We start from the raw sequence: 26,542 nt of genomic DNA, 5'->3' as shown, positions 1-26,542 counted from the left end.
GCATATTTATGGTAATATGGAAATAGAAATGACCCGGGAGGGATGCTGTGGCTCTGAATACCAACTGTGTTTTGCAGCTGCAACAAACAAAGAGATGACCTTGATGACTGAGAGGTCAGTCCGTTTCCTTGGACCAGGGTAAAAGTTAACATCTCCACCTTCCAACTCATGACAAGGAGATAAATGCAGAAATTACAGTCATGCCTGAGTGTTTTTTTTTTTTAAACCTGTTTCAATTTTGCAGTGCACACAATGAATCAGACAGCAGCTAAAGCAATTAACAAGGAGAGACATTATGGTAATGAGAGCGTGGAGCTTGTAAGGTCACTCTCGTTGTGCATGTTAAGCCACGACTCAGGGCAGGGATTCTCTGCCACCAATTGAAGAAGGCAAAGGAATGAGGTGCAGAATTAGCTTATCTGATCTGTCACACACAGACATGTGCCAGAAAAAAGAAAACAGTCTCTGGACCAACTTCATGGGCATATTTAATGGTCTTCATGATTTGGTGCAGTGACACAGGATGCAGAGGTTTCAGCTGCAGCTGGGTTGTGTGCTGGCTGTGAAACAAACTAAATGGTCTGGCAGGTAAGCAAAGTCAGAGGTAAGCAGTAAGTGAAAAAATGAAGTGAGATGTTGGAGGATGTCGAAATGTAATATTATAAAACACAGAACACTGACAGAAACAAATGTGATATCTGAAAAATGAAACAGACAGTATATTAAAAACAGCAGAAAGGCATCCTACACAGACATCGTTCAGTTTAATTTATGTGGGATTTAGTTCAAACTCTATAAAAAAACCTAGTAAGTTATTCTATTATTCTATCTTAATACTTCTTCTAATATTACACACGCACACACGCACACACGCACACACGCACACACACACACACACACACACACGTACAACTTGACCGGTGCCCGCTACATCAACAAATATGGTTAGCCTGCAAAATGAGTGGTGTGATGTTTGCATGAGAGTGGCCTGGGATGGAGATATATTCCCAGTATGAATTACTGTTTCAGCTCGCTCACTTGCTCAAATATGTGGACTCAACTTTTGAGACTCTAGTCTTCAGAAATAATGAATGGGGTATTTCTGTAAAAAATCATTTGATCCTACTTATCACGGCTTACTAATGAAGAAATAAAAAAAATATGGAACTCGAGGGGTAGCGTGCTCCTGGTTAGGTAGATAACTGGACAATGAATACTGTAAGTTCACTAAAATAACTCACAATATTTGAAGATTACTTGTGGTGTTCCCCAAGGCTCAGTGTTAGGCCTATTATGTTTTGTTTTGTACATTAATGATACATGTAAAAAATAAAAATAAATAACCAAGGATCAAGGTTTTTTGCTTGATATTAGCTCCTGATGTCAAATAGGATGTGTTTTGGAAAAAGTGTAGGCACAATACGCTGTAGCTTCAGTCTACACCTTCCTAGACTGTAGACGTATGATGTGCCATTGCTTTGAATGTTTTCAACTGTGGCATTTGAGCGGCCATTTTTTCCAGTGCTTACCTTATTGTCACTGTTATTGATTTCAGAGCAAAATCAAATTTCAATTTCAATTGAAATTACAATTCAATTGATTTAAATTGTCATACTGTTCAAATGGTAAATTCAATCATTAAATATAAAACAATGGTGCTGAGTGGAGAGGCAGCCTCTGGACTGCTCACTCAGTCCAATCTGTCATGATCTGCAGGGCTTTAAGTTCCAGCACATCAGCACTTCACCGCTTAAACACACCGAACTGTAAATACAGCACACAAATGAAGCTGTTAATCAAACATTTATGGAACCTTTCACCATGTCAATATGCATTAGCATCTGACTGATTGCCATTTGTCTAATTAATCAGTCCCCTCCTTCAAACTCATATGCCATTAATTCACTGATGAGCAGGGTCACAGCAGACTCCTCACACATAAATCTTCCCCTGTCACTGATCCAAAAATAACCACCTCGCCTGATGACTCTCTGCAGGACAGCATGGAGTAAAAGAGACAGATATAAACACAAAGATGATGAAAAAGATTTTTCTTTTTGCCTTGTTTGTTCTTCTCTGTGTGGACTTAAGACATCAACTCAGGACTCCATGTAGCAGCTTGTGCTGAAAGCTAGTTGCTATAAAGGCAACCGTCTGAGCTTTTTGTGTTTTGAAAAGGTCCAGTTATTACAAACAGTCCATTTCAGGTCTCAAGTGGGAAACAGTATTGATTCAGCCACAAATCCAACAAAAGGGGCTTAAACTGAGTAACACCCACTCTCCAATATCAATCCAGAAACATGACTCAGCAAGATCTTGCTGTTTTAGAAAAAGAAAAAAAAGGGAATCCGTTATTCCCCAGAGGTAGGCCACTGTTTTCAATCAGCAGCCAACATGTTTCTACTGCTGCCGCCAGTGCTTTACAACTGGAATCAGACCAAGCGGCTACATCGGCCCAACATTTAACACCTCAACATTTCTGGGAATAAAACACAAGGACTCTGATTTCACTTCTGCCTCCCCTTCACCCACTCTCTGTCCTTCTCCTTTTCATTCATCCCCCTCATCTCATTTTTCTTCCCTCCTCCATTACTCTCTTTTCCTTCTCATTCCTTGTCTCTGGTGGGTTGATATTTTTTGGCAGAGTTCCCAGATAAGAGATTGGCATGAAAGCTGCGTGGAGGAACAGTTATTACAGGCAGTGTGCACTGATCAGAGAGGTTTCAGATCACAGTGAAAGAGACTCTTCTTATCACGCCCAGGGGCTCACAGCTCGGGGCACCACGGTTTTCCTTTTGACTCCCTCAGACGAATGGGAAGTTACAGTGAGGGAAGCCACAGCACATTCACCCTAACAAGTCTATCATGTCAAGAACAATGCTTTATAGCTTAAGACGTGACTTCATGTCTGTGGAAAACAGCCAACCAGCAGGGAAATATTGGCGAATATTTGCTACATTGTCCTATTGGTCAAATGTGGAGGAAATACATGTGCCCCATATTAGAGTTTTAATGGGTTTTACAGGCTTGCATCAGTGAGATTCTGACCCAAACCAAGTTCTCTAAAAAGTAAACCACACTTACAGCCAGCTCAGGCCACTGCTGCAATGCATTAACATGTTTTATAAACATACTGAACATGTTTGCAGCTCATGCACAGTTGGTCTGGTAACAGATACTTAACTGTAATCACTGCACAGCACCAAGCTGTCCTGGTTTTATTTTGTGTCTGTATTTCCTGAAAAGTAGAAGGAAAACTGTGGCATTCATTCTTTCATTCAACGGTCATAAAACAAGACCATCAGTAACAAACTGCATGATTACATATGGACTGTATGGCAACTGTCAATAAATATTGCCATTTATAACAATTCAAAGGGAATTTTGCATGTCAGAGATGCAAGCTGCTCCAGCATGAATACAGCATATAACGGTAAGAAAAGAGCAGTGGACACTGAGAGACTTCACGCATGTCTGATAGAGGACCACCAGTGAGATGGAAGTGGTTCATGTTCAAGAGCTGTAACAGAGCCGGGATATGACGCAGCTACATCCAGATGACTTTAACGGTTAGTTATTGTGAGGTAAAACACCTGATTTTTGTCCTGTTTCTCCAAATAATTCTTATAATAACCTAATTTTTCTGGCCTCCAGAACAGCCAAAAACATGAATAAACCCATAAGGCACATATGATGCACATCAGGACTTATTGTCAGCAAATGGAATGAACATGAGCTTTGCATGTTGTAGCGTACTCACAATGCTGCCACCAAATCTGGACCAACATTTGATCAAACTACAAACTAAAAATCAACACTGTACAGCAATGTGTGTTTCTTTAGTCCAGACCAAATGAACCAAACTACAGGTTTAAAAGTGACCTGATGGAGAAACATGGAGCATTACAGCAGATAGATGGTGCTGTGTACATGTTCTCAGCAATATACTTCATGGAATCCAAGAGTTTGAGACAATAGGTAAGTAACTGCTGACTGACAGAGGGATTCATTCATTCATTCATTCATTCATTCATCCATGAGACTCACAGTCATGAAGCCGTCCAGTAGACCAGAGTCAGGTTTGGGTGGAGCCTGCAGTCGCTCCATGGACCATTTCTCGATGATTGAGGCCACTTGGCTGTTCTCAGTGTTGAGGATCCTGAAGCCCGTCATGTTCACACCACTGTATCGGTAAGGCTCCACGTCCAGCGCAAACAGATCCTGGAAAGAAGAAAAAAACACATCAGAGATAGAGAGACAGTTTGACCGTCTTATTAACAGCCCCGCAGTTGAAGGTTATTGAGAAAAGAAAAAACAAACAAAAAAAAGAAAGACTCCACAAACCCCACAAAGTCATACAATCGTATTCATCAACTAGAGTCTTAGCTAACAAGAAACACAAAGACAATTCAGTGACGAAACTGCTTTGGAGATTTTAAGAACTTTTGACAGAGCAAGGCTTGCAGCTCCCTGGTGACTCCAGTCTTTGTTCTGACGGCCAAACATCCTGGGCTCAACTCTTGTATACACTGTGTATACACACTGTACACACATTCTATAGGGTTCTGTGAGTAAAGTTCAAAATTTGAGGTTCAAATAAACAACTGTGTTTGAAAATATCGGGTTTGTTACCATATTACATTTATATGTTACCATTTAAATGTAAAGACTCAACTATGACTCAAAAAGAATTTTTTTTTTTTTTTAGCAACATCCAATTACTAAGCTTTAAATTCAGTTGAACTAATGCTCAACTGAAGCTAAAGATTACACTTTACAATAAATTTAATGAGTCACCTCCCGGGTCATCCAATCTTGGGATAAATTCAACATCTATGGTGTTTATCTTATTTTATTCTATTTATTTAAAAAACGGCAAAGCATTAACTGAAGTTCATGGTTCTCAGAGAGACCTAACAAAGAAACTCTCTCAAAGAAACATAAAATAGACCAATAATATTCTTGAATTTCCAGGGTTTATGTTAAGGAACTTCATTAAAAGAAAACATTCAAATGGGAATGAACATTGGGGGTAATAAGTCTTGTATTCAAGTTTCCCCTTTAAATAGTGTTTCCCATTGTGTTGCTCTCCGTGATATGGGAAACTTTTGCTCAATTTGGAGAAATATGGCATTAATCAGAATAATCATGCAGAACCCTTTTAATTATTTGATTTGCAATACAATTTCAGAGTCACCACTATAAACTAATAACCATCCCTCTGTATGATCAGTCCAGAGCAAACAACAGAGATCAGTAAAGTTCAGTGACTGAAAGAAAGTTACAGAAAACACAGGCAGCAACTTAATTTAACTTTGCCTTAAAAACTTTTATTAGTAAACACTACCGAACAAAGACCGACACGACCACAACAACAAACACTAACTCCACATACAATAACACTACACTGAAAGAATAGATACGTTTCCAGAGTGTGATGAAGAAAATTTACCCCAACGAAATGCAGCTGGTAAATTTAGAATCACATCTGGATAGAGAAGCTAATAGTCATTTCTGAATTCACCCAGTTAGCAGAAAAGATGCATACAGAACAGCTGATTCTGCAGTGTCCGGTGTGAGTGAGAAGGTGATGATGCAGCAGTGGAGGTGAAGATGAAGATTGTTGAAAGTTGAAATTAGCAGAGCATCGTGAAGACAGAATGGGACACCTGTAGCATCATTAGCAAAGGAAATTCCTTTGAAAGTTGTACAGAAGGACACCTAGCCATCTGTGGGTGGCTCACCCTCTCAAGGGGTCAGTGTCATACCTACACCCCCTCTGGGCACAATGTCCGGTAGAGGCCAGATATGACATGTTTAATGATGTTAATTTTTAAAGCAAGATCCTAAATAATAATATCCTGATGTTCAGGTGATTTTAAAGAGACCAAACGCCAAATGTTTCTCTCTAATGGTTGTGGAAATATTAATATATGAGTTTAACAAACATACAACTTGCGGAGTTAACTACAAATGACGAAAAAATCTCAGGAGTAAGAATACAAGTACATGCATTCAAACAGTAAAAACAGTAATACGTTCATGGCATGGTTGGAGTTTAGATTTTCATGTTCTTCTGTCTGGGGGCTTTAAGATGAAAATGAAAAAAATGAAAGATGGAAAGGATGGATGGAAAGATGCATCACACCTCAGATGTGTTTGTTTTGTGTTCCGCTACATTGGTGTGGGTGAGGGCTTCATCAAGGTTAATCTTAAGTTATGATTAGACATTTCAGGAATGACTGGTAGGGCAAAGATTGGCTTAAACATGGCAAAAGATGACAGGCTGTGATGGGACTGGTCATGTTTGATACCAGCCCTGACAAACCAGAGAACTTTATCAGAATGCGGCGGTGTGTCTGGTCTTTGATCAGACTAAAAGGGCACATGTCACTCTGCTGCTCATTGACCTACACTGGCTACCCATGCCGCCCCCCACCCCCCACCCAAATCAAATTCAAGTTACTAATGGTTGCTTACAGTGTGACTTCTAGATCTGCACCCATCTACTTGAACTCAAACATTCAGCTTTATACTCCTTCTCAGCCACTGTGTTCCTCCAAGGAATGTGGTCTGGCATCACCATCCCTGCACACAAGACATTCTCAGTCAAAACTGTTCTGGACCAAGCAGGAGTGACTCTCTATCTTCAGGAATGTCTTGAAGACTCATCTCTGCTGATAGCATCTTGCACTTTTGGTGCTAGTACTAGTAGTTAGTAGTTGGCATTAACATCCCTCGCACCATTACCACCACCAGCCTGGATTGTTGACACAAGGCAGGTTGGTACAGTAAAGGGAAGTGAATTAGTTCAAACGGCTAGAGATAAAAGTATAGATGACTTTCTCCAGGTCAGTAAATAACAAAAATGATTTCTTGTGGCACAGCACAGGTAAAATAGGCAGTGGAAGGTGAGGCACTACTAATAGAAACAGAGTGTTCTGTGGTTGAGAAACGATTTGAACCAACAAAAGGCAGAAACCTTTTAACCTTTTTAGAATCCTTTAGCTCAACTATATTTTGGCTCTGATGGAGACAGGTCTTGCAGCCGGCTGGGTTGGACAGAGGAGGTATCCTGGAGAGAGACGGGTGCAACAGGCCATGTGTAAAGATCCACACCTATAAACAGGCTGTGGATAGTTACTGTCTTTTGTTGGTGTTCTCATGGACCTTTCTGGCCAAAGATGACCTAAACCAGGGAAAACTGTGTGCCCAGCGCAGAAACAAAAACAAAATCTGTTTTTCCAGACTGTGAAGCCAGATTCGCAGATTCATACTCTGCTGACGGACTCAAACCTGGACTATCTTTGCCTAACAGAAACTTGGCTCCACAGAAATGGGCCAGCAAATATGATAGACATTCCTAGTTATGCATGCTTTGGAAAGGATGGAGTGATCGGTAGGGGTGGAGGAGTGTTGGTTTATATGAAAGAGAAGTACAAATGCAGAGAAACAGAACTGAACACCCATCTTAAATGCTTCGCCCTAAATGTGATTCTTCTCGTGATTCTATTCTTTTATATAACCCACCTTCATATGGTGATTCTTTTTATGATGAACTAAAAGTTTGATTCTCACATAGAAACAATATTATATGGTGATTACAACATTATCTGTTTGGATAAAAACAATAAACAAAAATTGAAAATGATGAATAAAATGTCAAAGTTCAATTTCCATCAGATGATTAAAGGATGTTCAAGCACTTTGGTAGCAGCAACAATGACTGTTTAAAGATGGTCATCCCTAAATCCAAAAATGTGCAATTTGAACATGACCTTGGGAATATCAGCTGGGATCAGCTCATACAAATAGATGACTTGGATGTGTGTTGTAACTCCATGACTACTGCTATAGTGAAATTAACAGCAAAATATACGAAAAACATGAAATGTAAATAAAAGAAGGCAACTGTATCATGGCTAAATAGCGAAATATGTAAACTTATGAAACAACACCAGGTCAAGCTGAGTATGTGGCTGGACCGCCTATGGTCAAATCCTGATTTGATAACTGCAGCCCTCTGAGAAAAATCTCCACAGGGATAGATGAAAGACTGAGGTGTGATTTCAGCTGGTTTTACTTATAAACAGTCAGAGAGGAGAGACAGACTATCTTTCCTTTTTCCAAGTTATTTTTCCAGGTTTTTGCCTTTATTTCAGTTATAGTGAGAAAGAGAGACGGAAAAATTGGATTGAGAGAGAAAGAAGATGACGTGCACCAAAGCGTCACAGGCCAGACTCGAACCCCGCCTGCCGCAGTAAAAACTAAACTCTAAGCAGGAATTTGAGCAGGTGAGCTGTAAGGGAGAGTGCTTTAAAGCAGATGATAATTCTTTCTTCTTCTAATACACGGAGCACAGCCGCCATCTGGATCCAAAATAGTTTAACCTTTATTTACTTCAACTCCAGAACGTCACAGACTTTTATTAGATTTTATTAGTTAGTTTTATTTATAACTCCTTCTGTTTGATATGTAGAGTTGGTCATAGTCATTAGTACAAAGCCTTGTAACCGATGACCTCTCTCCTGCTCTCTCTGCGCGCAGTGTCTTATGCTTAGTTATTCCTCTGCCTCCTTCAGTAATAATGATACATGTAATGACAGTAGTTTACTCTGAGTTTTGCCGCTCCTCCGCTCCCCTGCAGTTCCCGAGCGAGCGGGAGACCGGAGACCAGAGACCAGAGCTCAGTACACTGTCGCTTGGCACTCCACTGAAGTCAGTCAGTCAGGGACATTTGTGATTATAGGGCTGGCTCCGCTGTTGCAGTCCAGCCAAAAACTATATCTGGCTTTGAAAACCTCACTATCTTTTAAACTTAATATTGATCATCTGATCTACAAAAGTCTAAGAAATAAAGTAGCACTGGAATTACATAAAGCAAAAGCCTCATTACAGTCATTACAGATAATGCCACTGTGGTGCATGAATTTAACATGTAATTTATAAAAATCAGAAGAAAAACTGACATGACACTTTGACTCTCCAAGTAAAACTAATAATACAGTATTCACAGAATCACTTGACTGCTTTCATATCCAAGAAGCTGGTGAAGCAAAAAGGTTATTAAGAAATTATCAAATTCTAAGGCAAAAGACATTCATAATTTGGTTATTTGTTTCATTTAGAAATACAGATCTATATTGATGAAACCTATATCTCATCTTATTAATTTATCAATTAGGACCAGCAAAAAGGCAATCACTGCACCAGTCTTCAAAGCAGGAGATAATGATCTGGCATGCAACTATCGGCCCCTTTCTATTCTTCCTGTCCTGTCAAAGGTACTTGAGAAGGTTGTGGCAGCTAGTGGACCACCTAGAGACCAATCAACGGCTCCATCCACAACAATTAGTATTCAGACCAAGACATTCCACAACTGCAAATTGTTATTTCAATTAAAATGTAAAGCATTCCTTGGATGGGGGGTAAGAGAGGAGGGAGAAAGCAAAATGAAAGCAAGGGAGCAAAATAGCAAAAAAAAAAAAAAAAGCAAGGGAGATACACAGGAGGGAGAAATGAAAGACCATGAAAGCAAACCCCAAGGTGGTGAACATTCATTCCAGTGAAAGTTGCTCACCCAGGACAACGGTTACTGACTGACATGGGGAGCTGACCACTGCTAGTTATTCTTACAGTGTTACATTGTGGATATGGGATGGGAAACTCCAAACATCAGATATATATACATAATAGTGACTCAAGAGAGATCTTTACCTGAGCTGTTGTGCATGGACATACCTGGAGCAGTGAGGTGAAATCTCAATTTGTAAATGAAATGATCTCTCCTTGTACATTATGGATGGTATGTGGATGTTTTTAAACTGTATTGCGACTGATTTCTTGATTCGATTCCCGATTCAGTCAGAGATATTTCAGTTAGAACATCGGTTTTTCTTGGATAAGAATGATATTCTCAGAGAACTAAAGCTGTAAATTGTTCCTCTAACCTGGTGCATTGTTAAAAACATTAATGTTTACATTATGAATGGACTCAAAGCAGTTACATTAATGCAGTTTCTGTTTAACATGACCTATAGTTTAGACATGCATCTCAAGAAATAATAGATGTAATTTGCGTTGTTAACTACCGCAGCGCACTGGCTACAGTTTGTATGAACAGGCACACACAGCTTCTTCTTCACGTCTCACGTATAGCCTCGCTTTAGTCCAGCTCATCACTGTCCACATAGTTTTTAAATCTGAAATGACTGAATGACTAACTTTAACCATTTCATTTGTTTGTATCAGCTCTCTACATGATACACGTGATGATCGGATCTTCAAGCTCTCAAAAATGAATATACATTTCAACCTTATTCTGCGAACTATGGATATTTTATTTCATCACTTGAAGAAAAAAAGTGGCGGAGCATCGTTCCAGTGGCTCCAGCAGTTTCTACACCTACGCCCACCTGACCAGATGTCATTGTGACAGCTTCACACATCCACAGGACAGTGTAAAAGAAGCATATTAAAAGATTCATCTCAGGTTTTATGAATCATTATTAGATTATTCAAATGAAGATTGATTTTATCCGGAGATTTGATTTTTTTAACCCAGCCCTAATATTATCAATTGTGTTGTCTGTTTTGTGTTGTTTTTGCTATTACCTGTAAAAGCCCTTCTAGGGACAGGAGTCAAGAATTAGCAACAGCTATAAACTCTTAGTTTCATGCCCTGTTTTGAAACTATGTTATAATGTATTGTCCCTATCAAATAAATAAATAAACTAAAAAAAAACATTAAATAGAAGGCAGTATCCAAAGTCCGATTTAGGTGATGATGAGCGTGATCAACCTTATGAAATCGTTCATGTAAGGCCAGTATCAGCCCATGATTAACACACTGTGGTACTGATCAAAACTTCCATATAGCATTAGTAAAACACGACAACAACACGAGGTAAGCTAAGTGAAGAGAAAAGAGGAATCTGGCAGGAAATGGCTACCATATGTGGCCTCAGTATGGCTGGGTTGTTCACTCTGCTGGGAGAATTAGGCTGTCAGCACTGGACTCTGTCTGCCAAACATAACAGTGGGGAATGACAAGACACCCCTCTGTCTGTTCCTTCCTCTCTTGCCTTATTCATTCGTATTTGTACTTTACTTCATCATGAAAATACCAGAGGTTTTTAATTATCTCACCTAAATTATACCGCACTGAATGGCTGCACAGAGGAAGTATGCGCATTTAGATGTTACATTTCAAAATGAAAATTATCCCTTTCAACCACTGTCATGAAAAGCATAGATAGCTGAACCTGAACCTGAAGAATTAAATTTTCAAAAGGACCTGACATTTAAAAAGTAAAGGACAGGGGAGAGGTAGAACAGACAGAGGGAAACAGTGTTTTTATCCCAGGCAACACAAGCGGCCTCTTCAGAATGAGAGTGGGATGAAGCTTCATAATAGTCTGATCTGAGTCAAATGTTTGACCTGGAACATGGACTGACAGCAAGTTCAAGGTGTCTTGTACAGCCACATAATATCAGAAGAGATACGGACTCTGAATCCAGCCTTTCACATTTAGGTGAAAAATAGTGACACTTTCTACTGTCTCATCTCTCTGCAGCCCAAAATAAATACTGATGTTTTCACTTTAATGCTGTTAAGTCAGCTATCACTCTGTGGATGAACCTTAATTTACCGATTTCAAACTGGCTGTCACCATTGTGATAAAGTAACAATAGTAATAAAAGTAATATTAATAACAGGAGGCAGCACCAGAACAGGAAGAGGCAGAAGGATAAGAAAGTAGAAGAACAGGTAAAGGTGGAGGGAGATACACAGGAGGGAGAAAAGAAAGACCATGAAAGCAAACCCCAAGGTGGTGAACATTCATTCCAGTGAAGGTTGCTCACCCAGGACAATGGTCATGTGACTGAAATGGGGAGCTGACCACTGCTAGTTATTCTTACAGTGTTACATTGTGGATATGGGATGGGAAACTCCAAACATCAGATATGTAGCGTACATACCTGGCCTGGCATCAGTCACAAGCCATTAAGGAAGTTCATTGTAAGGACATGCAGAGTTATGGATCCAAAATTGACACTTTGTGACTCTTCCCACCATCAAACTATCAAACTGATAGGAAACAGAGACAAAGGACCCCTCTTCCACAAACAGCTCCAGAGGATCAACCAATGGACACCAGGCAACTGGAGAATATAGGCAAAATCTCCAGTTTGTAACAATAAGACTCTGTCTAATGATATTTGATTGTTTCTTGTATAGGACAAGTAACAACAAAAGGACTGATTAACACTAAGGTGTGAATCCTGGCCTCTCTGTGCCATGCATGAACACACACACCAACCTCCCTTCCTCTGTCCCTCTCTAGATAAGAGTCATAAACTACAACCCACATTCCAATCCTGGGTAGTGACCAGCAGAACTCTCTTCACAGACACAGATCTAAGGAAGAATGTAAAATTAAATATCTAGCTGTTCTGTAACTCATGAGATGTTCCTATGCAATAGTTTAATCCCAAACTTCTATCCCATAGAATGTTTGAAATGTAACATGTAGATTTTAAGACAATGTCCTTCATGTGACCATACTGTCAGCATCCTTCACACAAGGTAACACACACTACATGACATCCAGCATGTCCATATTATTATTATTACAGTCAAAGAACTGCTGTGTAATCCACATTTATAGACTATTAGCTTTAGGAAATGTTTATATTGTTGTTTGATCAGTTAACCACTTGTATCATGATTAATTCCAGGTTTGAAGGATGTAATATGAAATCAACCCTCCTATTACTCCTCTCTGCCATTATTAGTGTGAGTAGTTTTCTATGTTATTTCACTTAATGTTTTGTGGTCATGGTGGAAGACGGATGTGCAAATTTATAAGTAAACTCTAGATTTAAATTATTCCAAAGTTCAGTGGAAAATTACTCTCTTCTCCAAGTGGAAACACAGGAGACGACGGGTGACGCCCCTGAAACATGCGCCAGCCCCCAGGGGATAAAACAGTCGTGATCAATTCACACATGTTCAGAAAAGTTGGAAGAAGGAAAAGTTAAAGATGCTAAGAAGGAAGAAGATGCGAGAAGCGAGAAACGAAGCTAAAAGCTAGAGGCTGAAAAGCTGAAGCTAGAAAACGATGCAGAAACTAGAAGCTGAGATCTTTGCTCAAAGCTCAGAGTCCCGACTCAAAGCCCGGCTCTGTAGCCATGGAAACTCCTAGCTCTAAGCTGCTAGCCACAAACTCATGGCTCTTAGTCATTTTTGCACTTTGCACAGCAGATAACACCTCTGCACGACCACATGCAGAGAACCCTACCAGAAATCAAGAGTGCCCGAGACAGAAAGTCTCCTGGCAAACTCCACCAGAGCTGAACCGCTGAGACACCGGCAGAATCTGTCATCGTGATAACGGGACACGGCCTCCAGGAGAATCCACCTAGATCCTGCAGCTCCGGGGTTACCACGGCAACCACACCCACCTGGGTTCCAGCCGAGGGTCTCCAGCTACAGCGCAACTCACAGTAGGCCAGTCTTAACACTCTGCTCATGACTGGGTTGATGTCGAAATATAGTAATATTTAATCATCAAACCTAATTCGTAGATGTAGCATCATTAGCTGTATAGCCATAGTGTATAGCCATAACATATTCTCTCCCACCATTGCCAACTCATCACACTGCTCATTTCATTATTATTTTCATCTTTATGATTATTACACAGCCACCTGGGTTCCAGCCGAGGGTCTCCAGCTACAGCAAGGCCGGTAGTAGGCCGGTCTTAACACTCTGCTCATGACTGGGTTGATGTCGAAATATAGTAATATTTAATCATCAAACCTAATTCGTAGATGTAGCATCATTAGCTGTATAGCCATAGTGTATAGCCATAACATATTCTCTCCCACCATTGCCAACTCATCACACTGCTCATTTCATTATTATTTTCATCTTTATGATTATTACACCTTGCATTTACTCTGTAGATAGTAGTTTAGTTAATAAACTCCTTTATTTACACCCAGTTGTTGTCCTGTTGTTTTCTTTTGATGTAGAGACTGGAAATCCATTGAATCAAGAAGTCATGGCTTCAGATATGAGATTGATAAATTTGGCAATGAAGTAATTCATTGTTGTCCTCCCAGAGGACTGGTGCCCCATTTCAGCGAGAGTAAATTCTAAAATATGGCGTTAATACTACAGATATATACTGTATATACATAATAGTGACTCAAGAGAGATCTTTACCTGAGCTGTTGTGCATGGACATACCTGGAGCAGTGAAGTGAAATCTCACACAATAATATTATTGATGCTCAGCGCAAATTGTTCCTAATGTACGAAGAAAGATAAAGATGGTATGTGGATGCAAATCCATATGACATATATGACTTTACAGAGTAAAGACTTTCTCAAAAGAGAGTTTAATTAAAAGTCAAAGATCTGTGTTCACTGGAGGTAAATTACCATTATCTACATGAACAGGCGAGGTGGCTGGTCTCTCTGAAGAGAACAAGTTCTGTTTGTTACAGTATGTGATTTGGATGAGATTAAAGATGAAATCCATTTATTCTTTTACAAACTACAACTACTTTGTCAAAACTAAACAGAGCTGAATGAAAGGACTGCTGTGTTATATAAACCCCACTGCACATACTCACTCGAGTGTCTTTCCCTATAGCCTCGCCTGCTTGGTCCTGCTCAGCCCAGACACTTTATGCTGAGGTGATGAAAATAGTTTCATATCAAAAACCGTATAAAACCATAATACAATAGCTGAGGTTTCCCGTCAACGTTTTTACAGTGGTTAACACTCACAGTTAGAAGGCTCTGGTTTTGAACCTGCTGGGGCCTCCTGATGTGTTGTTAGTATGCTCTCCCCACATCTGTGTGGGCTCCCTCCCTCAGTCCAAAGACATGTAGGTTAAATGGCAACTCTAATTTTCACATAGAGCGTGAGTGGTTGTCTGTCTCCATGTGTTCAGCCCTGTGAATGATCTGCCTCTCGCATAATGTGATCTGGGATTGGCTCCGCCCCTGCTGTGGCCTTTAAGGATGAGTGGGTATAGCTAAGGAATGGAATGGATGGATGGATGGATGGATGGATGGATGAATGGATGGATGGATGCTTGCCACCATTGGTGTATGAGTATGTGTTTGACGGGGTGAATGAGAGTCAAACTGTAAAGCACTTTGCATAAAAGCACAACATAAACGCACTCTATTTAACGTAATGCTTTTTGGCCGCGGTGGAATTTTTTGTTGTAGTTCCGCAGTTGGCCACTTGGACAAATTTGCAGGAAGGTTGACTCATATCCAGCTCTTTTAAAACATCTATATAGTAGACAAAATATGAAGGGAGAAGAGGAAGAGGGAGAGGAAGAAGATCTGAACAAGAGCAAAAAGAGGAAGAAGAAAAGGAAAAGGAAAAACAAGACTGGGACAAGAACAACGAGGAGGAAGATGAAGAACACTGAGATTAAGAGGAGGAGGAGGGAGACAAGAACAATGAAACAAAAGAAAAGTTGTCTTGACATAATAAAGTATTATGCTGTTTTTTTCTCTGGCTCTGAAGAACACAATAAAGGGGAAAATGAATGATCCACAGAAATAAATATAAAGTGAACAGCTCTGAAAATGAAGATTGAGAGCAGTGTCATCTCATTTTTGGGCATGCAACAAAACTTGAGAGATATGAGGATATGGAACAGTGAGGTAGACCTGATGACAAAGCAACTGTGCAGCACAGCCTCTTTTTCTACTTACCAGTGTGGTGAAGATATAGTGATAATACTCTGTCATCATCCCCATGGCGAGAGCCTAAGAAAGAAGGTGACAGAAAGAGGCAGAGAGAGATTGGGATAGGGAGAGATTTATAAATGAATAGGGAGGCAGATACAATATTTTGTCATATTTTGCACACATGCACATACAAATGCATTTGTCTGTTTGTGTGGCTGTCTGTGTGGCTGTATTACCATGTAATGTGAAGAGGCATATATTCTGCTACACTTCTGCAGCCACAGGCTCAGACTTAAGAAACAAACACCCACCCAAAAGAAAAACAGCCAAATAAAGCAGGAGATAGAGCGCAGTCTTATTATATATTTGGCATATGTAGGGAAACAGACAGAGTAATGCATGATTTGTAGACATGGGACATCTGGATCATTGTCAGAAACATGTATAAGGAAGACGCCCTGCAGTCACAAGGTCCATGGTGGAGTTGTTGTTGTTGTTTTGAAGCAGCTGTTTATTTGAAAAAACCCACAAGTGACATGTGACAAACATTACACAAACATGGTGTGTAATATGAGGCTTCCAGTGCAGGCTCTGTTTGTAACAGGGTCTATTGGCACAGCCAACCAAGAAATAGAGCAAGCAGCTGTTATTGGAAATAAAAGAACATAAGATATGGTTTAACAGATTTCAACATTACTGTCTTGGGACAGGGTTACTTGATGATTAACTAATCAAGAACAAAAACATGCGTCAGCACATCCAAGTCTGATGGTATCATGGATGTTCCCTACAGCCACAAACCACACTGGAACTGGGTTCACTAGACATGTTTTCAAATTTGTTTATACTGTCATTGATTTAACATATGAATTGAACATATGAATAATAATATCCACCACCATTCTTTCAATACCTTACTGTTACGGCCACAGCCAGCCCAGCACCCTGCTATGCGGAGAAGGCTTGGTGGGCCCTGCTTCATGACCGGCTGAGATTACCGGGGGGGGAGGGGGGGGGGGGGTTAGACCTCATGTGCTTTGTAAATGTTGTGACTAGTTTTTGTGAATTGAGATAGTTGTTTGTGTTGAAGGGAACTGGACTAGATGTTAGTTGTACTCTGAATTGATTGCGCATCACACACAGACTTCAGCTTGTTGGTGACACTAGGAATTGGAGTGCTGCTTGCTACGGTTTTTGCTTGTTTTTTGAGAGTGCAAAAAGGTCTTTGTTTGTCATTTTATTTTTAGTTTAGAGTATAAAATTCTCATCTCAGTTTAAGCCCTCTTTCTGTTGTTTGTTTTTGATTTAAGCAGCATCCACTTGTCCTGTTCCCCTCTTTGATTACCTTTGTTTACCCTCCTTGCTACCCAATAAATTTTGCTTCCCCAATTCCAACTGGTTATGTTGCTTCCCTTTTCCACAATTGCGAGCTGGGTTGTAACACTTACTCTGAGAAATACTTGTACGCTCCTTTATTTAATAAAAACAGCAAAGCTTCTACAGTCCTAGAAGTTCTCTAAGCACAAGCCTTAGAAAAGATCAAATCTGATTAAAGTCAGGAAACATTTGATCAAAGCAAAGCTAAGGCAAATAATGAATCTCAACAGACCTGATGCCACTTTTTGATACAAAATGCTACAGTCAGTACAAAAAGTATTTAAGTTCAATACCCAACCTGACAAGAGTGATAGTAAGATGGAGAATAAGACTGACAGGCAAATAGTGTTTTACATTACATACATGTCATTACTGAACCAGAGACTCTTAATTTACCACTCAATCTATATTCCAGCTTTCACCTACAGTCATGAGCTTCAGGTAGATCAAAAGCATGAGATCAACCTCAATGAGTTCTGGTCACCCTCAGATATATGGGGTAAGGAGCCCTCACCGCTGTTCCTTCACATTAAGGGTGTTCCCTGGAAACTTCCCTGTGGAGGTAATGGACAAGAAGACCCATAACACGCTGGAGGGATTATATATCACACCATTGTATCCCTCAGAGAGAGTTAGACCACACGGCTGGGGAGACTTTAAGTGGCAAAGTATGACTGGATGGACAATCAAACATTTGCTTTGCAAGTCTGACACAGCAGTGGCATCAGTAAAACAAAGGACTATATATCTGGTGGTCACTGCTGTTTAAAATGTGTCAACAGAGACACCAGAGTCATATGAATACCAGAAGTGAGTCTGGACACAGAGAGGGAATCTTGATTGCAATGGGGAAACAGCATTCTGCTGTTGCAGCTCCATTTTCTATTTTAGGTTGATTTGATGAAAAAGTTTTACATGAAAATCTGAGTTCTGCCTTGTTCATGTTCAGTATGAGTCAGACTTTTTGTCATCTGTCTGCAATTGCCACTCCTCTTCTGAAGCGACTCTAGTAAGTTCGCTGACAGGAATATGTACTCATTTGCACCATTACCAAGGCAATCTGTCTCTAAAAATGCACCTCTGAGATGAGATTCTAAAGTAGAATCACCTCGCTCCGTATTATCATCCAGACTGTGTATGTGTGTGTGTGTGTGCAGGCTGTGTGCCACCACATTCCACCTGTATGTAGCTATATAGTGGCACCAGAGTCCCACCTGCCGTGCTGAGACTCACTAAACCAATATGAATCACAGATTAGGACTGTGTGCAGAGGATGATTAAACAGGCAGGAAGGGATAATGGCTGCTGGCATCAGGTGGGAAACCTTCAGAGACTACAGCCTTCCGTCTGAGGACCAGCCCACTCAGTGGTGATTCACATGGTGCCATTTCCTGGATCTCGAGATGACAGATGAGTGCCACAAACCTTTCAGAGATTCTGTGGGCTATCTATATTCCCAATTTTTGATTTCAGTGAAAACAAATCAATAGAGAAACACATACTGTTCAGTTATAATAGCTATTAGATTTCAAAACATCCATCAAAGCTACCCACAAGACAGAAAAAGCACTTACTGCTTCTGTTGTAGCACTTAAAGGTGCATACAGACACAACTCAAAGCAAATTCTCCTTTCACTGTATTCACATAAATTTTACAAGTAAAACATTTATAAAATCTGTGCTTCTTGGTGACACAATAGGTCTGTCTACCCAAGCCTAAAAAAAACGGAAATACTCTCTTCAAAACCATATGTAAGTGAACATACAGTGGGCAACATTGAAATGATACATTATAAAGACTGTGATTGAGTCTGTCTGAAAGTAGAGACAAATGAAATGTTGGGAAACAGGTTTTTGGTCACTCACAATGACAGCCAGAGAAGAGAGGAAAACTTAAAGGGATAGCTTGGGCTTTTTGACTCGGGGTTGTGTGAGGTAGTCAAATATAGTCAACACATTACCTACAGCAGATTATGATGAGGGCGGTCCCAGGTAGGAAAGCCGACCCATGCACTGATAGAGTGGCAGAGTGATGTGTTGCTGTGCACGGGGCCACTGAGAAAAAACTGGTTTTAGACACTTTTAAAAAGGCTCACCGAAACAATCCAGTATCTGTTTAAATGTAGCTTCATGTAGAATATTTTCAGCGGTTTATCTTTTTGTGAAAACATCACTTTCCTTTTGCACTACATTTTTTTAACCACTGAACTACTGTATTCCTACGCACAAGCGCACCTGAAGAGCACACTGTATTATGCCTCTTTCTGATTCAATTACCTGACCTGTGGCTGTGGTGTAATACAAGTGCGCTTGTGCGTAGGATAACGGTAGTTCAGCAGTTGCAAAAATGTCTCTAAAACACGTTTTTTTCTGGGTGCCCCTTGCATAGCAACACATAGCTCTGCCGCTTGGCCCGTCGGCTCTCCTAACTGGGGCCACACTCATCATGATCTACTGTAGGTACGTTGCTCTGACAAAAGTTAAACAACAGAACTCTAAAGGTTCAGAACTACTCTGAAGCGAATGTTCAAGTGTTATTTGCTAGACTGCTCGTGAAGTCTATCCTTATTCACACCAAACACACGATGTGTCGACTGTACAGATGTTAGCTAGAAGCTAGCTAGCAACATACACGTGTTTGTGTGACAGCTCAGCCTCTGACTGATCTCAGAACTCACCAGAACTCCAGCTCTGTTATTCTCACCTCCAGTTTCTGTCCTTCCTCCTCTTATTTCTGTACATTTCTGAAGTAATGCTCAATTCTACAGGTGTGTTCAGACAGAAGTGACCGCTCGCTAAACCCTGCCCCCCAACAGTGATTGTCCAGTCACACCTTAGCAACCTTTACACAGCAGGCCTGTCAGACTTTAGATTTCTTCAGGATTCCATTTATGTATCCATGAAAGCCGCAAATGTTAGCATAAATCCAACCTGTGTTGCTTCTCCAAAGCAACATAAAATATGTGTCCAAATAAGGTATATGTTTCTTAGCATCCAAACCATTCGGGTTATGTTAGAGCAAATAACAATCTAATTATATGTTAATTATTATACTGTGCTATAATACCAGGGCTAACAGGCTCTACCCTCAACACACAAACAATGCTGCAACCTTTGAGCATGGTATCATGTTCCATTAATGTAGCAGTCTTTTTAAAACTGATTTCTGATGTCCTTGGCATCAGAAATGAAATGTTTTCCTAACCACTGAATCCACTTTCAGCAATAACTTTTATGTTATTGATTTGCACAAAATGATGAACTTTTGTTCAGTGAGTGAACCCTAAATATACAGCATTCCAAAGGAATATTTAACCACAGTTTTCCCCTACCAGTCTTTGGGCAACACGTCTCGGGCCAATCTCTGTACTAGAAACACAGAAATCAACATGTTGTTGTCCTTGTGTCTACAGTATTTGGCTGACAGCTGATGAGGAGTACTTACAATCTCTAACTTAATGGTGTGTCGCGTAATGAGAATATCAGAGCAAGACAGTTAAGTCTTTCATTACCTCTCATTAGCAGGGTTTCTCTATGACATTATTAATGAAAGGAGTCCTTGACCTTCCATAGCAATCTACCACTCAGGCATTGATTAAAATCCCTAGGAGATAGACAGAGTGCTGGGGGTGAATCATGTTGTCTTAAATATTTGATAAATCCTACAAGCAAGAGATGCTTGTTAACTGAGTTACTCATTGCAAAAGTCCTCTTTCATGCAGAATGATATTCTTGACATGCATGATAAAGACATTGTTTAGAAATGAGAAAGAGTCAAATCTAGTTACCTTTTCTTCCTGCAAGTTAAAGCAGCACCCTACACAATCTGAAGTGTAACTGATGTTCATTTTTGAAGTTAGATCTTAAAAGTCCAAAGTACTGAATCTTTGTATGCAAGTGTAACTCTTATCAAGAGGGAAAATCCTACAAAAGAGCACTTGAAATAGTTTTTGTGGGACTGCTAGCTCCTTCAGGCTGGTTTTACTCACTGATCCCCAGATCTGTAGACTAAATAAGAGTGTCATTTCTGAAAAGCTGTGACCAGTTTGCTACTAAATTGCTTGTTTTGGATTAGAAGCTAAGTATGTCTTTAGTATGCAGTGATGGACTGGAAAAAAATGTCTACACCAAGTCCATTGTACATACCTTCACTCCATTCCTCACAGTATGGATACAAAGGCCATAATTGTGAAATGAATAGTGTTATTATCTTAAGATATCTCGTCATCTCATGTAAATGTGTCATTATCACAGGATATTTCAGTCTGTCCAAGGAGGTTAAATTATGTGGAAGAAGATGATAGAGCACAACTGGTAGGAGCACAATATCACGAGTTCCATCACAAGTTGTGGATGTAGCCAGACTCCCAATCAAGCAAAACTAGCAGCATTCAAAGGTGGGAAACCGGTGAGGGATCAATGTTAGTATGTTAGCATTACTTGACCAATTGGGACTTTCTGTCTTTACCAGCATTTTTGAGTTGAACAGAATTAAATACACCCATTTTTAGCCTGGACCATTAGCACTGCAGGCCCTTATCAGCTTGTAATAAGCAATGCACTGTCTGGCTTAATTGAGAAATGACTTAAGTTTGAATTGTAATGTGATCATTTCATATCTAATATTAACACATTTTTTGGGCTTTTTATGCCTTTATTAATAGTGCAGTAGAGAGAGAAAGGGAAATGGGGAGGCAGAGAGAGGGGGAATGACATGCAGCAAAGGCCGTCTGATGCGGGACTCGAACCGGGGCCAACTGCAGCGAGGACTGTAGCCTCTACACATGGGGCACCTGCTTAGACCACTGCGCCACACGACGCCCCATAATATAATATTAACACATTTAAGTAATGTGATTAATATTAGCCATGTTCAAACAATGCTTTTTTTAACTTGGCTTGTTTTTCATTTTCTTAGGGAGCGATTTTTAACTATCAATGATTTGTGAACAAATCATTGTATCAAATCATTGTATTACTTGTAAAATGAGAGCACTACTTATAACTGTTAATTTGCAGTGTCCTCTCTTGTCTTTCACACTCTGTTCCTCCTCGCATTTTCAAAATGCTGTTTTTACCACGTCACTGTTGTAGCGGTTACTGGTTGGCGCCAGTAACCGGAGACAAGGGTTATGGTAAGGACACTGGGGTGCTCTGGATTATAGGAAGAGGAAGAGTTTCTTTCTCACCATCACACTATCACCTGGACTGAAAACAGGGATGAAATGAGTTCCTCTCACCTCACCGAATTTAACTAAGCTTTTAAGATATCTTTGGAATTTATGGCTAGTTCATGGAACTCATTCCGAATTAACACCCCCCACAACAAATGGGAGACGAACACAACACACACACTCCCCACAGAATGTCACTGAGTCCATGTTGCAACAATGAGACTCACATGAGATTGATAGGTGGGTGCCACCTCTTATCAAGCAACATGAAAAGGGACATTTAGCATTATTAAGGTGCTAAGCCATTAGAATTCACAATATGGACGAATTTCTCTCAAGAGAAAACACTACTGTCACCTTTAACACCCCTCATACCCAAAGGGGGGTCTCATGAGGAATCACAGACCCCTGCATAAACCATCCTACATTCCAACCTGAATTATGAATTATAGTCCAAAATTAATTTCTGTGGCCCAAAGGGATATATTTTTATCAATTCTGAAGTAAGTATCCACCACGTTACAATACTCGCCATCTAGGGACCACTCTGGGTCCCTTATCCTCTAGGGAATTAACCGATAAACAATCAAATACATCACTTTACTATTACTATTTGATGTATAGCTTTAGCCATGTATTTCAGTGATTAAGAATTGTTATCTTTGTGTTAATAAATGTATTCTAGTGTTACTATTAACCCATGATAATTCATTAGTCCAGTTGTATATTCCAAGCAATAGCTATGTAGTTCATGGTAGGCTGTTATTAAATATTAATGGGGCATGGCGGGAGTAGAATGTACAACACTTGCATGTAAAACCAAATTAAATAAAACAAACTTAAGATTTTTTTTCTCTCTTTCTCTATTGAAACAAATAAAAGAGAGGGAAAACCTAAGGGGTGGCGATAATTGTCAAAGTCCCCCAATTCCTTCCAAAGTTATCTGGCAAAAGTCAATTAAACGCGAAAGCTTATTCTGATGTCAACCTCCGGCTACACGCCTGACCAGGACCGGCTGACCAGATCTCGAGAGTGCTTACGGAAGACTGGCAGACTGCACCGACATTGAACCCACCGAGACATCGGCAGAGCCCGTCACCCCTGGCAACAGTTGTCCGAGAGAACCACTTGGCGTGGCGCCCCAATTACCTGGCAACCTTAACTCCTGGGCTCCAGCCAAGATCAAGGTAACTCCATCTTCTGCTTTTAACTGGGTTGATGTAAAAATAATCTTAGTTTCCTTAGTTACCTTATAACTATAATTCCTTGTTGTTAAGAGTAAATACGCTACACATAACCAAATTTATTCTCTTCCCCCATCACCCAACATTATTGCTAATTCAGCTGGTAGAAATAGGTATTGCTTGATATAGTTTCATATTAATTATCATTGTTCATTGTATTTCACCTGTGCACAGTTAGTAAATAAATCTTAATAACTTGACCCAGTTGTTGCCCTGTGTTTTCTTAAAGTGGAGATCGGAGATCGATTTAATCAAGAAATCACAACTCTTGATGTGAGATTGATCAAACTAATCCATAACTTTAATCAAGTTTTCCTCTCTGAGGACTGGTGCCCCCTTTTTAACAAGAGAAAATTCTAAATTGTGGTATTCACGCTACACTGTTGATAGACATCTGTCAGCTCTGGCTAGCTAACACGACATATACTCCAGCAAGAAACAGCAGCTAGTAGCAGTTGTAATTGTAACAGAGAAACAAACAGACAACAGACACAGTTAGCTCTTCAAGCTAATGAACAGTGAGTGTCTCAAAACATTAGCAGCACAGGTTAAAAGCAGAGAGGCCCCATCCTAACACAAGTAAATTAAAAATGTTTGTGTTGCAGGGTGAAGTCTGTTAGCCTTACTATTACAGCACAGTATTAACATTTATATTTAATTAAAGCATAAAACACAGAAAAATAAATGAATAAAATCACTTATTTGCCTGCTGCACTAGAGGAGCACGGAGGTACAGTTATTAGTTATTAATTAATTAATGTTATTTGTAACATTAGCATGCATACAAATCTTGTTGTTTCCACAGAGTATACCATACACTCTATATACCGTATGCCAGAGGAGGTGTAGTGTACACAGGCAAAACTTCATATATTGGATTTCAATATTACTTGTTAGCCACACAGGATCATTAAAAGAGACTGAACACATGTTTGTTCTCTGAAAGTTTTAAGCATTATAGAAGCAATATCCATCCAATGCCATTACCCATTACTTTAACAGTTTAGGGCACAAAAACATGTTGGTTTTCTCATTAACTCTAAGTTGCCTTAGTTAGGCCTGGGAGCAGAGTGAATTAAGAGTGATGACATCTCCATTGACTCCGGAACTATTCTCCATCTCCACTGTGGAATGAAACCATCAAACAGGTTTCAGTGTTTACAAAGGATTTTAGTAAGGTAAGATGATTTGATTGAGCAATAATTACCACCCCAGCAAATGAACAGATTAACAGACTTAATAAACTAACACGTGAAAACTGACTAGAGCTGAATTTTATTCCACCAACAGGATTAGTGTTAGTGTGAAATGATTTAGGAAATATTATGAGCTGCCATGTAACAGGTCATTTTATAGACCTAGATGAGTATTAGAAAAATATCTGCAGCACAGGCTTCACAGTCAGCTAGGTCAGATGAAAAGACAGTAATTGTGTAGGATACACAACATTTGTTGTAACATTTGCTTTGTCTGTTTGGTGAGTGTTGATCAGCAATGATCATATTGATGTAGACTATCTAATGGAATACCAAAAAAGTGACACTACATTCATATTCTAAAAGATCAACTGTAGCATTAATATAGCAATGAACTGAAGTAGTCAGTTACTGGATGTGGTTTTTTTTTTGTCAACATTGCTGAGCCTAATGGCTGTTAGCACACATAATGACAATTAATGGTAATTTTGAGATACATATATCACATCATGTATATAACCTGTATAAGGTTTTAAATATATGGTTTACTCTAATAGAGAAAACTGTGTATTCACTCTCTTCAAGTCTTTCCACTCAGCTGATGTTTGAAAAAAGATATTACTCAAGATGACTACGAACATCTCTAAACGAGAATATTTTTGACAGAACGTTCAATTCATCTTATTTATATAGCACCAAATCATAATATACATTATCTGTAGGCACTTTACAGGATAAGGTCAAGAGAGAGAAACCCAACAGTCATTCAAGATGATATGACACTACATGAATGCAAGAATACAAAGTTAAATACAAGCTCAACCACGTGGTTGGTCATGTGACACAACATCACTACCCAAGCTTTGAGAGCTCTGAGTCTTTCTTTTTGGTCACTGACATAATGCATTCACTCGCTCCTTACCCCAAATTTGACCATCACAACTGAGCCCCTAACCCCAACCTAGACCTAATTTCAGACCTAACCCTAAAACCAGGTCTTAACCCTCAAACAGTGATTTAAATTAGTCCAGAAATCCCCACAAAGCTGCTGGACTCCACAACTATAGAGTCCCGGTTTTCAGACCTCATGAATAAGACACACAGATACACACACACACAGACACACACACACACACACACACACACACAGACAGACACACACACACACACACAGACAGACACACACACACACACACACACACCTGCTTCAGGATCCCAGCAGCCATTTCATGGCCACAATCAAAGATGATGTGGAACTCCTTCCCCCTCTTCATCTCCTTTAACAGCGGCTTGGCATCCTTGGTCTCTGCAGGCAGCTGCCGTATCTTTAACCGGATGTTGTACCGGGACGGCGCCTTTATAAGTTCTTGCAACCGAATAAGACCTGTAGTGAAATCCACAAAGAGAAAAAAAAACATTTTCACCTTTTCTTTCGCCTCAACAACCGTTGCTATTTGAAAAATTTGCACAATTGCAATCATTGCAGTCCTGCTCCCATGAGGGCAATACATTTCAAAAAAAGGTAATGTCAAAATATATGTCTTTGCACAGCAATTGAGGTAACAACTACTCCTGATACATTTGGCAGTGGTAGTTAAAATTAGAGCTGCAAGGATATATTTTTGTTGTCAGTTCATTTTTAATGAAATCAATTTCTCTTCTATGCCCTCTCCTTCTATTCTCCATCCTAAACACAAGATTTTTTTTTCTTTCCATCTCCTTGTGTCATTCTGATATCACCCACTCTGCATCTAAACATCTTTTAGTCTCAGTATTAGCAGACCTTGATCCAACTATATAAATATTCTTACAAACACAAGGGAA

At 39.8% G+C, this 26,542-nt stretch overlaps 1 protein-coding gene across 1 annotated transcript in view; it reads right to left on the bottom strand.

The window, feature by feature from the left end:
- Positions 1 to 26,542, bottom strand: part of LOC111225999 (glutamate receptor ionotropic, kainate 2-like) — a 356,655-nt gene that overhangs the window by 183,045 nt on the left and 147,068 nt on the right. The window contains exons 10-12 of the mRNA XM_022751076.1: positions 25,921 to 26,102; positions 15,752 to 15,805; positions 4,048 to 4,221 (exon numbers count right to left, since the gene is read on the bottom strand). Coding sequence (XP_022606797.1) covers positions 4,048 to 4,221; positions 15,752 to 15,805; positions 25,921 to 26,102 — 410 coding nt within the window. The remainder of the gene's footprint in view (positions 1 to 4,047; positions 4,222 to 15,751; positions 15,806 to 25,920; positions 26,103 to 26,542) is intronic.

The sequence above is a fragment of the Seriola dumerili genome, unplaced genomic scaffold (genome assembly GCF_002260705.1).
Source record: "Seriola dumerili isolate Sdu_G_001 unplaced genomic scaffold, Sdu_1.0 BDQW01000016.1, whole genome shotgun sequence".
NCBI lineage: Eukaryota > Metazoa > Chordata > Actinopteri > Carangiformes > Carangidae > Seriola > Seriola dumerili.
The sequence above is the reverse complement of the archived record's forward strand: the minus strand, read 5'-3'. Positions and strand labels throughout refer to the sequence as shown.